At 28.9% G+C, this 16,516-nt stretch overlaps 3 protein-coding genes across 3 annotated transcripts; 1 reads left to right on the forward strand and 2 right to left on the reverse strand.

Moving 5' to 3' along the window:
• Window positions 1–713: 713 nt before the first annotated feature.
• Window positions 714–2,293, reverse strand: LOC101506122 (probable F-box protein At4g22030). Its single transcript, XM_004486114.3, has one exon. The coding sequence runs from the start codon at window positions 2,178–2,180 to the stop codon at window positions 900–902; it is 1,281 nt and encodes a 426-aa protein (XP_004486171.1). The 5' UTR covers window positions 2,181–2,293; the 3' UTR covers window positions 714–899.
• A 7,275-nt stretch (window positions 2,294–9,568) lies between these two features.
• On the reverse strand, window positions 9,569–11,102 carry LOC101506452 (probable F-box protein At4g22030). The gene has a single exon (XM_004486115.4). It carries the CDS (start codon window positions 11,034–11,036, stop codon window positions 9,774–9,776), a length of 1,263 nt encoding a protein of 420 aa, XP_004486172.1. The 5' UTR covers window positions 11,037–11,102; the 3' UTR covers window positions 9,569–9,773.
• A 2,107-nt stretch (window positions 11,103–13,209) lies between these two features.
• Window positions 13,210–16,461, forward strand: LOC101506777 (peroxisomal membrane protein PMP22). Its single transcript, XM_027333313.2, has 7 exons — window positions 13,210–13,393; window positions 13,667–13,765; window positions 14,702–14,803; window positions 15,185–15,260; window positions 15,846–15,916; window positions 16,012–16,097; window positions 16,250–16,461. The coding sequence occupies exons 1-7, from the start codon at window positions 13,322–13,324 to the stop codon at window positions 16,299–16,301; spliced, it is 558 nt and encodes a 185-aa protein (XP_027189114.1). The 5' UTR covers window positions 13,210–13,321; the 3' UTR covers window positions 16,302–16,461.
• Window positions 16,462–16,516: the final 55 nt, after the last annotated feature.

Here is a 16,516-nt window from a genome sequence, read left to right on the forward strand (position 1 = left end):
GGTAAAGGTTATGGTAGTGGTAGTGGTAGTGGTAGTGGTTTTGGTGCAGGAGGAGGAAGTAGTGGAGGAGGTGGAGGAGGAGGAGGAGGTGGGGGTGGGGGTGGAGGTGGAGAAGGTGATAATGGAGGAGAAGGTTATGGTCATGGAAGCGGTTTTGGTGGAGGTACAAGTGGTGGAATGGGAGGCGGAGGCGGAGGCGGGGGTGGTGGAGGAGGGTATGGGCATGGTATGGGTACAAGTGGAGGTAGTACCAATAATGGCATGGGTATTGGATTTGGCATGGGCATGGGTTTTGGTTTTGGAATAGGAAGCAATGGTCTTGGTGTTGCCAACGACCCCTAAGTTTTCAATATCAGACATATATTGTCTATTGTGTGTTCCATCCTATTTTGGGACTATTTCTTATCACTTTGCTTATCTTCTTCAATACATCAATAAAATTTCATAAACTCTAAATAATAGTACTATTTGTAATATTCTTTTTTTCTCATCGATTTTACCATCTAATCTTCTAAATCATTGTATTTGACTTTTATATTTATGTTAGTAGTGAATAACCAATATTTGATAAAAATAATTTCATAAAATTATAATTCTCTTCTTTACTTATCATATTATTTTAATATGAATAAAATTATTTGTAGCTTGTACACTCTACACGGTATCTATTTCCTAAATTCCTGAAATATATGGACAATTAAGTATTGGAATAATTTGACCAAGAATAGTCAACACAAGTATATCTCCCTTACTATTAGTCAAAGCAAATTAATTTCTCGACAACAAGGGCCACAAAATAAAAATAAAAAGGATCAATGAGTTTGAACTTTGAACGTATAATCAAAATTAATTGAATCAAAGAATTGTCAAGTTAGATTTACAAGAAGTTAAAAAAAAAATTAAAAAAGCTTGCTAGCAAATTCATCAACAGTAGTCCCCTCAACACGAGAATAAGCTGATTTTCTAGCAAGATCTCTCAATTGTGACAAACTTCTTCCCAATTTCAAAGCCAATTTAATTTCAAACAACTCTCCATTCTCTCTTTGTTCTTCGTCTTCCTCTAATATATTATCTTGAATAGAATTTTGCATCATTTGAAAGAATCCACCACAGCTTCTATACATTTCAGAAACCATCCCAACTTGTCCACCATGTTCAAAAGAATTAACAGCAGTAGCCAATGCTCCAGCTATAAGAGGAACCATAGATGTCCATGAACCTTGACTAACAAATGTGGACCCAACAGCTGCAATTCCAGTTAATAAAGGCCCTGCAATTGCTAATGTTTTATTAATCTTCAACACCAAGTTTCCTAATCTTTCATAATCTTCCATATCTTTTCTCTTCATAACTTCTAACACATCTTTTACTTCATTTTCTAACCCTTCATTCCATCCATTTTTCTTCCACCCCTTTTCTCTAATTTCATTACTTTCAAACTTTTTGTTGGTTTTTCTAGATGAATTTTTTGAAGGCCACCAAGTAGCAGGTTCATATTTTTGAGGGAATTTTTCAAGCATAACTCCTAATAAAGGAAGTGGATAAGCTTTATCAAGTGCCAAAACCTTTTCAATAGTTTCCATTATATATACCTCTGAGGGTTTCCCTAATGCTAGTGTGGTTTCGATGTGGGACTCAAGGCTTTTAAACAACCTTGTTGCGTTTCTTTGCTCTTCAGCGAGTTGTGAAGGTTGGATTTTGTTCATGATAATTAACATACCCGTTGAAGCTGAGAACAATAGAGCGGAAGATAATTTGAGAGCTAAAAGCGGCGCGCCGGGGCCGCTTACGGCTGCGATACCCGCCATGGCTGAGGCGGTGAGAGTGATCATGTTGATTGAGTTTAAAAGAAGGGTGTTCCAATTGTCGCGTTGTTCGCCGATATTTTGATGCATTTCTATTCTGTCGGATACGGATTCTAGAATTGCATAGAGTTGAATTGTTGTTTTTGATGGAGTTGGTGAATTGTTGGATGATGAATGGTCGTTTTCTTGGATTATTATTGGGATTGTGTGTGTGAAGCCGTTTAATTCTTCGAATAGCTTTCGACTTGGTTTTGTTTTTGGTGAAAGAGATTTAGGGAGTTTTGGGATATGGAAAGAGGATTTGATCATTCTTTTTGAAGATGAAGATGATGAAATAGAAGAAGAAAGCACTGATGAAATTTTTAAGGAAGCCATGTGATCTTATGAAAAGTTAGATAGATAGACAGATCTAATTTGTTGTGTCTTGTGTGTGTTTAATTTGATTTGTGTTTGTGTTGTTGATTTTGTGATGGTTGAATTAGGAATGTGTGTGGATTGTAATTATATATAGTAGGTGATGTGTGAACAAGAAGAGAATGGGTCAGATAGGGAAAATGTTGACTAGGTGTTACTAGTTGACTTTTTTGGTTTTTCATTAAATTCAACTATTTTTTTTTGGTATAACATTAAAATCAACTATTACTATTGTTCAAACATTTACATCTCGTACTCGGTCATATGGATACGCTGATTTACATTACGATGCAGTTTTTGTGAGCTACGAGATAAAAGGCTTATTTTTCAATTCCTTCCTCGTGGTTTGTATTTTTTGAATTATAAAACTATAGTACTTGCTTGTTTACCAATGTTTATTACTATGAGAAAAAAATATTACTATGTCATGAGCAACGAAGATGCCTAATTTAATGTAGTTATGTTTGTAATTAGTTTGACTACCGTTTAATACAATTGTTTAATATCCATTGGATATTAAAAGTATTCATGAAGAAAATAAAATATTTATCGTATATATGTAATTCAACTTGTTAAATCTAATGACGATGGTGACATTTTGTTTTGTTTTCTATATTAATGTAATTGTGTGTTATCTATTTTTCTCTACGTTGTCAATGTAAAAGATAATATGTAAACGAAAATTCAGAGGAAAACAATGTTTAATATTGCTCAATAAACACCGTCTATTTTCTCTATGTAATAGTATTATTTTTTCTTCCTCCGGCCTTTTCTAATGAAAGTAGTTTTACTTTCCATTTAAATAACTTATAGTTTTGGAGGACCCTATCACCTTTTCAGTTTAAGAAGCCGTTTTTTTAGTTTCAACTGTTTTTGGGCCGATAAGCAAATCAGCTCTAATATTAAGATTTTTAAAGCACACGTATATGTCCACATGCATTGAGGTCTAATATGAAGCTTACTAGGACATTTCTAATGGGAGGTTCTTCAATGGTTTATAAGTCTAAGAACCACATTTTAAGTTCTTTACCATTGAAATTTGGCACAATAGAAAAAATAGTTTGTCTACCAGCAACGTTTCGTTAACTTAAAATATAAATATGTGAGATAAACTGTTACACATTTTTAAAGATATATTAGATAATTTATAAGATTTATTTTCGTTTCTTATAAATTTAATATTAGAGTAAAAATTGAACGAGTTATTTTATGTTTTCTTTAATGTAATCTTGTTAGAATTAATACTACATGTATCCTTTTATATATAGTCCCTTAATTGATACAACTAAGTGTATGGGCCACATTTGAGATTGAGAGGTAGAGAGAGTAGTGAGAATCTACAAAGCCTTAACAATGTACCTCTTGGACTACTCTGTTTGCATTCCATGTTAGCACCTAATTAAGGAATTAGATTCATTTATTCTTTTCGATTTTGAATATAAACAATGTAAAGTCATATTTTGTAGAATAAAATTTAAGAAAAAACTAAATTAATTCTAATATTTTTATTGCTATAATATATTTAGAGTCACTCTTTAATTAACTTATATTTTATATATTCTCGTAGAACAAATTTTCATGAAGAATAATTTTATGGAATGCAGTTATTATTATTTTTATTATTTTAAGAGTTTATTTTTATTATTTTAAGAAATATTTTTTACAAATAATTTTAATTATTTTTCTTAAACATATTTTTTTATAAGCAAATGTTGGTAAATTGGTTGTTATGCTAGTTTTTTATATTTGAAATCAAGACTTTCTAATTGAAATTCTTTCTACGTCTTTTATGTTACCAAATATTAAATTTTTTACGTGAAACATTTACCTTAAAAAATGTTATTCACAAATGTCGTTAAAATAACAGGTTAGTAACTAGAAGTTAGTTAAATTCTTTGTAACTAGAAGTTGTGTTGGTGGATTTTTTTAGCTATTGGGAGAGATAGCTGAAGAAAGCATTGATGTTGTAAGATTTCTTGTTTTGATGTGTTAATGAAGATATGTGTATGCGTGTGTGTATTTATAAACTAGACAAGATGCATGGTGCTAGGTAGGGGGAGAATTAACATGTTGATTGGGTCTATTTTAGCCTTAACATATTTGCATATATATTATATATGTCATATATTGACCCGTTCCTGTTCAAAATATTGGAGCCATGATTTCAGCAAAAAAAATATATTGGAGCCATGGAATTAATGGACTCACCATCATGCTACCATAGTACTTTGTCAACAAAAAAATCATGCTACCGTACAAGTCACGTTAAGATTATTATTATTATTAGCAAACTTTTAAATAAGGTCTTCATAAAAAAAAATGTATACATGGTTTTAATATTAATAACAATATTTTATTATAATTTATTTATAATATATTAAATCAATTTTTTAATTTGTTTTGTTGACAGCTCACCCTTTTACCTGTCATGTAATAATAATTTATAAGTAAAATTGTTTATATTTTTATATGATATCTCTTGAATTATCTTTTTATTTTTTTGAAGTTTTTGTGCATAATGTACGATAAATACATGGTTTACATCATTAAATTCATGTAATAATTTTTCTCTAAGTTACATAATATATTATACTACTGAATATACGTTTATATATTGTTCTTTTAATCTTAATTTTAAACTATACTATTATAACTTTCTTTTCATTTGTTCAAAATTTATTTATTTAGTTTGTTTGTCCTTTATTCTATAGTCAATTTAATCTATTTTACAATTTATTGAATATAAATTTGATCCGATGATTTCATATTAAAATAAATATTTATATTTTCACAATATCAACACTAAAACTTACTCCAATAAAATATCAATTCCAATCGCTTATAATGTGTGATTCTAAATCTAGTTTTATTTAAATTTTACATTTTTTATTTTATAAAATACAAAATATTTTAAATAAATGTCATTAATTATAACTTTTATAATTTTAAAACCTTTTACTTATTATACTATTTAAATATTTTATTTTTAGAAGCGTGTATATATATATATATATAAATTTAATTATTTATTGGAGGTTTAAGATCTTAACTTTAGCCATGTGTCTATGTCATTAACAATATAATAAATGCATGACCTTATCAGTATCAGTACTTTCGACTCAGTTTCATATGAATATGAAGTACTGAATGGTGTATTGGAAAATATTGATAAAGAAATTGTGCATTTCAAAATTCAAATCTATCAAAAGAAATAATAAACAAATATATAATATATTTTGTGTGCCGCGCATATGTGTAATACGCAAAGACAATATGTCAACATATATGTGTCTGATGTGTTTGTCTACTCTATATTAAAATATTAGGTATTTTATTTGTAAAAACCTAAATCATATAAATGTTAAAATAGTTGGAACTTAAGATATCGTATTTGAACGTAAATTTTATTATGATTTTTTTTAGAGATAAAAAAAAAATATTAGACACAAAGTAGGTGAACGTATTTATTAATGTACAATATACAATCCCAACATGTGTTAAGTATGAGTTTCACCTGAAACGATTGGCTCGCATATTTTTCAAAATCATATTGAATGTATCAGCTATTTTATTAGCTAGACAATTATACCTGGCTTCTTCAATTAATTAAAAAAAAACTTAATAAAAAAAATCTAGTCTTTTGCCCACGTTCTTTTAAAAGTCTAATTCTTGTATCATGTACGTACGTACTAGAAAAAAAATAGAAAATTAATGATAAAGATTAAAGATAAAAAACATTAAAATCCATCATAAACTCACTTTACAAAATTAGAGATGTTTTTCACATTTTCCCTTCTTAAATTCCTCTCACTAATTTAATAATGTATAAAAATGCATACAAGGAATATTAAATTAAGATAATTAAAATCAAATGAGATAATTAATCCATGTAGGTATCAATTCAAAGTTCAAATACTTGACTATGCAAAATACTTGACTATGCAAAAAAAAATTCAAATATTTGACTTGGGTTGAACGTTTGATTTGATACGAAGTAAGTAAATATAATTTTATAAAAATATATACTATAGTATAGTATATAAAATAAAAAGAAAAACACAAGTTTCAAAGGTAGGAATTAAATTCCACTTAAAAATCCATAAATCAACATATAAATTAAGTATTATGGCTATATATAATACTATGTAAATAATCAAGTACTATTAGGTTAAAAAAAATCGCGTTTAAAAAGGTTTAGGAAAAAAGGAAGTAGTAAACTAATAATACATAATTTAGTTTATTATAGGCTAAATTACATTTGTGGTCCTTTAACTTAATTTCAGGTAACGTTTTAGTCCTTTATCTTTTTTTTTTTCTCGACTTGGTCTTTTATTTTAATTTTAAGTGACAATTTGATATTTTATATTTTAAAATTTCAACAATGATATCCTTTTTTATACAAAAATTCAAAAAAAAATTCAATCAAAACTCATAAAATTAATTATATTCTTCAATATAATACAAATTTCATCAAATTCGTAACGCAAATCTTCAAATAAACTCATATTTTCATACTTTATTTGATATTTTTAAGAATAAAGGACTAAATCGAAAAAAAAAATAAAGTATTAAAACGTTGCCGGAAATTAAGTTAAGGGACCATACATATAGCCTTTATTATATTGTATTAAATTATAGTGAATGATTTAGTTTTTACAATGTGATCAATTAACCATAAGCTATTTTATCATGATCTTTAAATTAGATATAATGAAAGTCAAATTCTTGTAAATTAGTCGCGTGCATGAAAAATGAAAGATATGCAGGAGTTGCACAACATCTCAAAGGTGAATACATGTATATACATGTATCATCTCAAGCATAGGTGAATACTCCTCTATCCTAAATTTTGTTAGGTATGAAATTTAATGTCATAAATGTTTTTACAATTAATTATTTTAAATTAATTTTACTTTTGGGGTACTGAAATTCAACAAAACTTTAAGATATCAAAGAATTGACCACAAAATTATTATGTAAAGATAGCCAAAGTTAATCAATGTTCCCAAAATAAATCTTTATACAAAACCTCTTAAATGCTGCATGAGATCCCAATAAAGAAAAACAGAATATAGTAAGAAGTATGTGTAACCAAGTTTCTTTTCTATTGAGTCAGCAGATAAATAACTACAAAGAATGAATGAATTGATGTCATATATGTCTTAGCTAGAATAGCTTGCTGGAAAATTCATCTATGTCAACACCTTCCATTCTATAAGAAGCTGATTTTGATGCAAGTTTCCTAAGCTCAGATACAGAATACCCACTCTATATCACAATAACTCATATTTTCAGATTTTAAGGGATTTTTAAATATATTTTTTAATTATATCTTTTAATTAATATTAATGCATCATTCTTTAAGAAAAACACATGCATCGTTTCTTAAATTATTATTTTTTACTTTATAATTATAAGCTGACGATTAATAAATATAATTTAATAAAATTAACATTTTTTTCTTTTATTTATTATAATATATTTTATTCTATGTGAAATGTTCAAATATACATTTAATTGTTTATTGTGGGACAAAGAAAGAGTATTATTTACGTGTGTTAGACGTAAATATAAGTAACGTTAATATTTCAAAAATATATTGGAATTAAATTTTTTTTAGTGCTGTGAATACATGACTAAATTAATATTTTTTTATGCGTATAGATGACTAAATATCATAAGGTGCAGACTGCAGATTGCTAAATTACTTTTACATGTGAAATTAAAAAAATGAAACGCATTTAAATAGTCCGTACGCAGGTAATTTTTTATTATAATGGGAGGAGTAGAAGGCAATATTAACAATTTTTTTAACAAAGACTATATATGAACTTTTTTCAGTAAATTTTACTTTGTCAATATAGAATATGGCTAGTGCTCCTCCATTTTAGAATTGTAGGTCTTTAATATTGAAGTGTCTTAGGTTTGGTCATTACCAATAAGTCTTAAAATGGTCCACATTTTTAATTACTTTAAAAATTAAATTTTCCATTCGTATTATAAATCTTTTCTGTTGACTTAATTTCCTTAATTTGTATCCAATTAAGATATAATTTATTTTTATTTTTTTTCTGCAAGAAATAATTTATAAGTGGACTGAATAGTAAATAAATAAATATTTTCCAGTGGAAACAAACATTTCAGCATAAAATGTACATATTCGTCTAAAAAGTTTACCAACATAAAAATAAAATCCAACAACATGCATACAACATATTATAAATTAAGAGTAAATTATATATTATCATAATATCAACGAATATACCTTATGCTTCTTAATTAAAATTAGCCAAAATCGCTATATATACACAAAAGTATTCAGTAATTCCTGGTAAGTTATAGAGAGAAAAAAGGAGGTAGTTACAAAAAAAAAAAAGCAATTTAACAAACATATACAAAAAGAAACTAATTACATTTAAACATACAAATCAGAATTCAGTAAAAGGTGCAAATTGGACACAATTAAATGAGACCAATGTTTAAAGAAATTATCTCTTTCACGTGAGACTTGAGTATTTTTTAATATACTCTCTCATGTCCAATACTATTAGGCTTGATATATAAATCGTATATAAATGGTAGATGGCTCGATCGAGTACATTTTAATATCATCTTATGTTTTATATTGAGTTTGAGCTATTTTTACAAACTGACTTGTAATTATGTTTTATATTGAGTCTGAATTATTTTTACAAACTGACTTGTAAAGTAAGTGATATCACTCTTTATAAATTATTATAGAACTTTATCTCTTATTTATATGGGATTTGAGTTTTTTCTATTGGATCGTCTACCGCTATCAGGCCACCCGGGTCAAAATGTGTAGCACTGAACTTGATGAATGTTTTAAGAGTACCACATTAGATAAAATAAAATGTGATAAATTATTTATAAGCGATTGATAAATATCATCCTACAAATTGATTTTATAAGGTTGTATAGAACCCAACTTAGATTCTAACATGGTATGTTAGTCTACTTGACCGGATTTAATGCCTTATAATTAAAACCAAATAAAAGAACCAATAAATTTAAACCTATTAAAATCATTCGAATTGAATTTATTAAACTAAAAGACATCAATCTCTCACAAGAAAGAGTAAGAGTAAAACGGATGAAGAGTAAAAAGAAGGAACACCAATTTACCTTGACGAACACAAATTGATGAAGGGTTCTAGGTATTGGATTTGGGTCCTAGAACAATAAATAGGTATTGGATTTGGGTCCTAGAACAATAAAAAGGGGCCAAATAGAGAATTGGTTACAAATTACAATATGTTTATGTGAATAGGTAAAACTCAAATAAATAATTTAAAAGTCAATGCAAACATGGCAAAAATAAAGCAAAATTGGGAAAAAGAATATATATAACATGAATTCAACTACTGAATTACATTATGAAATTAGAAATTATATATGCAGAATCAGATCTCTCTAGCCTATATAAACATTTGCTTTCTATGTGAGATGACTAACAATAAATTTACTTGAAAGAATAAAAGAATGTGATCTATACATAAAAAACAAAAGAATGTGGTTGTCATGAAAATTATCTCAGAAGAGCTTGCTGGCAAATTCATCAATATCAACACCTTCCATGCGACAAGAAGCTGATTTTGATGCAAGTTCTCTCAGTTCAGATACACTTCTCCCCAACTGCAAAGCCATCTTCATTTCAAACAACTCTCCATTTTCTCTTTTTTCTAAATCTTTCTCACCTAAACTTGATTCAATTGATGTTTCAACCAAATTAAAGAATCCAGCAGAACTTCTATACATTTCAAAAACCATGCCAACTTGTCCACCATGCTCAAAAGTATTAACAGCAGAAGCCAAAGAACCAGCCAAAAGAGGAACCAAAGCAACCAAAGAGCCATGTCCTATAAATGTAGATCCAATAGCTGCAATGCCAGTAAGTAAAGGTCCTGCTATTGCCAAACTCTTGTTTACTTTCAATGCTATGTTTCCAAGCCTCTCATAATCCTCACTATCTTTTCTCTTAATAACTTCAACAACTTCCCTCATTTCCATTTCTAATTCTTCACTCCATCCATTCATTTTCTTGCTTAGTCTTTTTCCTTTCAAACTTTTGTTTTTTCTCAAAGGCCACCAAACAGCAGGTTGAAATTTTGCAGGGTATTTTTCAAGCATTGCTCCTAATAAAGGAAGTGGATATGCTTTGTCAAGTGCAAAAACTTTCTCCATTGCACTCTTCACATCTTCTTCTGTACAATTTCCAAGAGCTATTGTAGTTTGTATTTGTTTCTGAAGCTGTTTAAACAATCTGGTAGCGTTTCGTTGTTCTTCGGTGAGTTGAGAGGGTTGAATTTTGTTCATAACAATTAATAAACCAGTAGCTGCAGAGAATAAAAGAGCAGAAGATAACTTCAAAGCTAAAAGTGATGAATCAGAACAAGCAGTGGTAGCAGCAGCAACACCAGCTATAGTTGTAGCAGTTAGAGTAATCATGTTGATGGAATTTAAAAGAAGAGTGTTCCAATTATTACGTTGTTCACCAATGTTTTTGTGCATTTCAACTCTGTCACATACAGCTTCCAAAACTGCATAGAGTTTAATAATAGCATTTGAGTTTTTGTTATTGCGTGTATACAAATCCTCATTTGATTGTGTTGTGAAGACAACGTTATTAGTGTTCTGTTTTTCAATGGATCTATCAAGTTCCTGAAGAAGTAGTTTAGTTTTTGGTAGTTGTGGAATTGAGAAATTAGGGAGACGTAGCAGTTTTGGGAGATGAATAGCAGCGTTAGTTGTCCTCAAAGAAGATAAATTAGCTGGTGAGAATTGTAAAGAAACCATGTGTTGAATGATGAGAATTGAAAGAATGGTGTTTGAAATTGAAGATTGAGAGAATTTAATGAAAAAAGAATGGGAGTGGGTGGTGTATATATAGAGGATAGAGAAAGGAATGGATCAAAATATAGAAGGGAAGAGGTCGTATATAACCGTAAGAATAGACTTGGCCTTTTTATTGACTATTTTCATATTCTAATTAATAAATTTCAACAAGCTTTCCCTTGGCTTGTTTCAACGTTGAACAGAGGCCAAGGAAGTAGTAAACCCAACCAACTACTCCCACCAACTTGGATTATTTTTTATACACCAACAACATACTTGAATAGTATTTTTCTTTTTTTTTTTTGAACAACAATGGAGTTAAAATGGCCACAACAAGTTATAACTTTAGGACTAATTCCATCAAATCAGTAGACGTAATATGATGGTAAATTTATTTATCATCTTTCAAATAAAAATAATTTTTATGACATGATAATGACGTGATGTTATAATTAGTGTGTTATAAAATGAAAGATATTTTTATTTATTTGCAAAATTCAAATACTTAAATAATATAAATCGACGATTTTGGGATCAATTTGGTTATTAATTCAAAAAATTATATATACTTTTATTGTACTATGCCTAAGTTATTTTAGAAACAATTACTTAAAACAGATGAATTAGTAACAAAATAGGGTTGGCTCCTTAAGCCCTATACAATATTAACAAGTTATGTCATTGCCATATTCATAATTCATAATTACTTAAAACAGATGAATTACTTAATTACTTAATTACTATACAATATTCATAATTACTTAAAACAGATGAATTAGTAACAAAATAAGAAATTTGATATAACTTATGCAAACTTATAGGGTTGGCTCCTTAAGCCCTATACAATATTAACAAGTAACACGAGACAATATGTGTTACATAAATATAACTTCTCTGGTCCACGTTATGTCATTGTCATATTCATAATTCATATATCAATTTTCAGTTCGTCATCGTTAACGTATGCTCATATTCTATTCCTACCTACCAGTCACACTCCAATGGATAGAAAATTGCCACTCCTTTTTTTTGTTTTTGACAAAGAGTGACAAGTTTTAAGGACAACAAAAACACAATATATTCCTATTTTAGTGGCATGTATGTATATAATAAAAAGGAATGAAAGGATCATTTCAACTGGATGACACATATATATCACGGAACGTTGAGATGTAGGGATCTCAAATTTTCATTTTTGGACTTGTGATAGATTATCTCGAAGGTTTGGATCAATCAATAGGGAATGCACTATACTGGAAAATGTCATATATATGGTTATTTCTTTTTGGTACAATATATCGGGTTATTTTCTTTTGTTTCTATATAGAGACTAAATTTCTTTTTAGTGAGTAAGAATAAAACTTAATACCTCAATGTTTAAAATACTCACATTTGAAAATGCTAAAGAATATATATATTTGCAATGCAATATTATAGTTACATCAACATTTAGCGCAACCACTTAAATGTTCAAAGACTGTGAGTGTTATTAATTTCAAAATACTGAGTTTTACTTTTGCTCATAAAATATTAAAGGACCGACACTATTTTTTATGGTGAACTAAGAAATTACCGTACTCTTTTTTATTTCACTAAAATTTTATCTCTTTAGACTTTTTAGATAAAGTTCTTTATAAGTTAGATGTTGACGTCGGTTCACTTTGTTTTTATGGATTTTGATCTAGTGTTTCAAACTCCTTTATATTCTTCCTTTTATTAATATATAGATATTGAAGTAGTGCAAAATGATAATAATATATTAATAATTTTGTAATGTCAACGATATATCAATTTTATAACATGATATTTTTATACTTTAATCTTTATTAAAATATTAATTAAATTTAGTTAAAATTTTAAATAATTTTTTACTTTTAATTTTATGATATTTAGGAGAATAAAACTCTAATAATTTAGAGTTTGACTAAAAGATAAGAACTTAACTAAGAATCTTTTCATTCAATGTTTATATTTGAATTTGTCTACATACATTGTTATAATATCTATTAAAAAAATTAAATTAAAAAAGAAAAATCTCTGATCTTTTCCTAATTTATGAAATAGACATGTGAAATATATTAAATAAATAGTTGAATGAGTAATTACGAAATTATGTATATTAATGAATGACGTGTAATTGGCACATGTAATTGTTGTGTATACTTTGTCGTTGAGAGTTGGGAGAGATAGTTTTGAAAGAACGAAAGAGTCGCAAGCAAACAATCAGAGATTGTGGTGAAAGCAAGATGGGTTCAGTAGCAAAGAATGGACTCAACAATTACATCAAACAGCTTCAGCAACACCCTCTCAGAACCAAGGTTCTTCTCCTCTTCTTTCTTAATCTCACTCTCTCTATTTCAATTTCTGTTATTATTACATCGCTTCTCTTCTTCTGCTACCGATTCAAAAACTGCTACTTTTACTTTTAGCCTTTCAGGTAGTAATAAATAAATTTTTGTTGAGTTTGTTTTGATTGAATTTATTCATCAATTTTCCCCCAATTTATTGCGGTCACCTAACTTATATATCTATTTATTACTAGTATATATATATATAATCTTATTTCGTTTTTCTCATGATTGTTAAACCAGGCAATTACTGCAGGGGTGTTGTCAGGGATCAGTGATATAGTGTCTCAGAAGCTTACAGGTATACGGAAGCTTCAATTTAAAAGACTTCTTCTCAAAGTGGTTAGTTTGCTTCTTTTTCATTTTCTTTTCAATCTTTGCCTACCAGATTTGTAAACTACATGTTTTAATTACTCTCAATTTATCACAGTTTTTTAATTCAATTCAATTTGTTGTATTTTGTTTATCAAATAAACACATATGTATGTAAAACCCAATGTCATCTTACTCATGAAGTTTGGACTAGCAGTCAACCTATGTGACACTAGACACTGACACATAAGCACCCTGAATAATTTAAGAAAATTAAAGTGATTGAATATAATTACATGTGTCGGTGTCGAATACGACACATATCAGATGCTCTCAACTCTCAAGTGGAAGGTCCCTAATTCGATCCATGTGAAAAATAATCTTTGGGGAGAGGGTTAATTTGTACGCTGCTCGGTGCTATCTACGAAGAAGGGGACTTGTGTAGAGATCCAAAAAAGCCAATTTCAAACTCATACAAGAAACTATATTTTTAGATAGATCATATTATTAGATTTTTTTTTTAATTTTTTAGGAGTTTTTACTGAGAAGTTTATCTCATGATTAAGTTGGTTAGTGCACTTACCTTCTGTTGAGTGCTTTGTATTATGTCGAGTTTGCCAAAATTAGAGTGAGCTAGTATGATTTTGCAAAAGATATAATTTGTAGCTTTTGAAAAATCACAGTGACTCACTGATTTTAACAAAACCCACCGTGATACCCAATATACACTAAAACTACACTGTTGCTGCTCAGATTTGAGCATTGACTTTTTCATACCATTTCTTTTACAGTTATTGTATATCTCTTTTTTCTTCAATTCTTTCCCTTTACATTTCTCTTCCTTTTCCTTAATTCCTACAGTCATTTCTCATTTTACTAATGCAGATTTAATTGACTTGTGTTATTAGAGCTTATAAGTATATATAATATGCATTAGGAATCATGTATATCTTTTATTGCATGCAGATTCTTGGAGCCGCTTATCTTGGACCCTCTGGACATTTCTTTCATATATTACTAGAAAAGATTTTCAAAGGAAAGAAAGATTCAAAAACTGTGGCCAAGAAGGTGATTGATACTGCATAACCTTTTAATCTAATTACCTATATCTATCCATGACCTTAATTCAGGCCTGGAACTCTTGTTATCAATCTACTTTTCTTGAAGTATTTATATAGTATGAGTAATCAGCTAACTTATGCAGTGTTTGGAAATACTTACAAATCTAGGATGTTACAAAATGTGATATATTACACTCTAAATGCTATGTGAATGAATTTAGTTCTTAAGCTAATATCATACCAAACATATTTTACACAAGTTCTTATTGATGATTGAATAAGTTTTTTTTTTAATATTTTATATACTCCCAATACCAAAACAAGAAAAACATGATAAGTAACTTGCCATTTCTAAATTATGTCTTCTTTCTTTGATTATTCTTTCCAGGTTCTGATTGAACAATTGACATCTTCTCCTTTGAACAATTTGCTTTTCATGATTTACTATGGATTAGTTATTGAAGGTTAGTCATTTTTCAACATCTGACTATTTCATTTACATTGAAGAGCATGGATATACAGGAAGTCAAATACACATGGAAAATATGGACAAATAAAATAATTCTCATCAGTGTCAAAAATAGGGTACCCACCCCAATGACATTCTATTCAACTAGTAATTCATTTATTTGTTTATCTGAAAAACAAACTGAATAAAACAAACTGAGCAAGTTATCCTAAAATTATGTGTGGACATAAACTTGTTTATCCAAGTAGTTAGATCTTGAGTCACACGTTGTTGGTATTATGTGAGAGCTTAATCTCATAATTGAGTCAACTCAACTTGACTCAAATTGTCTTTGGAGAAAAAGAAAAATTGGTGTGTACGATGGACCGGATTCTCTGCAGTAAGGAAAATCATGCACTCATGTGGATGTTTGATTTCAGCCATCTGATTATCATGATCAGATGGCTCGACTTTAAATTCTATAAACAATTGAGCTTTAAAACGTAATTTCGAATACACTCTGTCCAATCTATTTATTTGTAAAATGGCATGCCTTTGTGGTAGTTATGATTTATGTTTATGATGAAAATGTGGACTGCAGGCCGACCTTGGGTGCATGTGAAAGCTAATGTGAAGAAGGGTTATCCATCAGTACAATACGCATCATGGACGGTAATCTAGTATTACAAATTTAGCATCAAACATAATTATTTGAAGACATATTTTATTGTTTCTGACTTTAAGATCCTCCATGGATTGAACTGCAGTTCTGGCCTGTTGTTGGGTGGATAAATTACAAATTCATGCCTCTTCATTTCCGTGTTGTTTTCCACAGCTTAATAGCATTTTGCTGGTACACCCTTGTTTTCATTTGTCGTACTCTCAACTTTCCTTAACTATTTAAGTGTGTTTGGTTTGTGTGCTTTCCAAAGCATATCAAAGGCTTAACATAACCAATAACAACTGAAATGAGATCATTCATTATATATGCCTATTTTATTTCAGGGGAATATTCTTGAACCTTCGAGCACGATCTATGGCATTGACTAAAGCATGAAGGAAATAAGAATCCAAGTTTTAGTCTTCACATTAAGTTGATGCTCCTGCTTATTACTCCTTTAGAAGTTTGTTTTATCATTATAATAATAATAATATTTTTATATATTTGTAATTGTGGGCAAATATATTAGCAATAAAGCAGGTAATTAAGCAAGCCAGTTTCATTGTTTATGGCAACTTTGTATACTAGAGAATACATTTTTGTAATATTCC

This window comes from Cicer arietinum, chromosome 1 (genome assembly GCF_000331145.2).
Source record: "Cicer arietinum cultivar CDC Frontier isolate Library 1 chromosome 1, Cicar.CDCFrontier_v2.0, whole genome shotgun sequence".
Classification (NCBI taxonomy): domain Eukaryota; kingdom Viridiplantae; phylum Streptophyta; class Magnoliopsida; order Fabales; family Fabaceae; genus Cicer; species Cicer arietinum.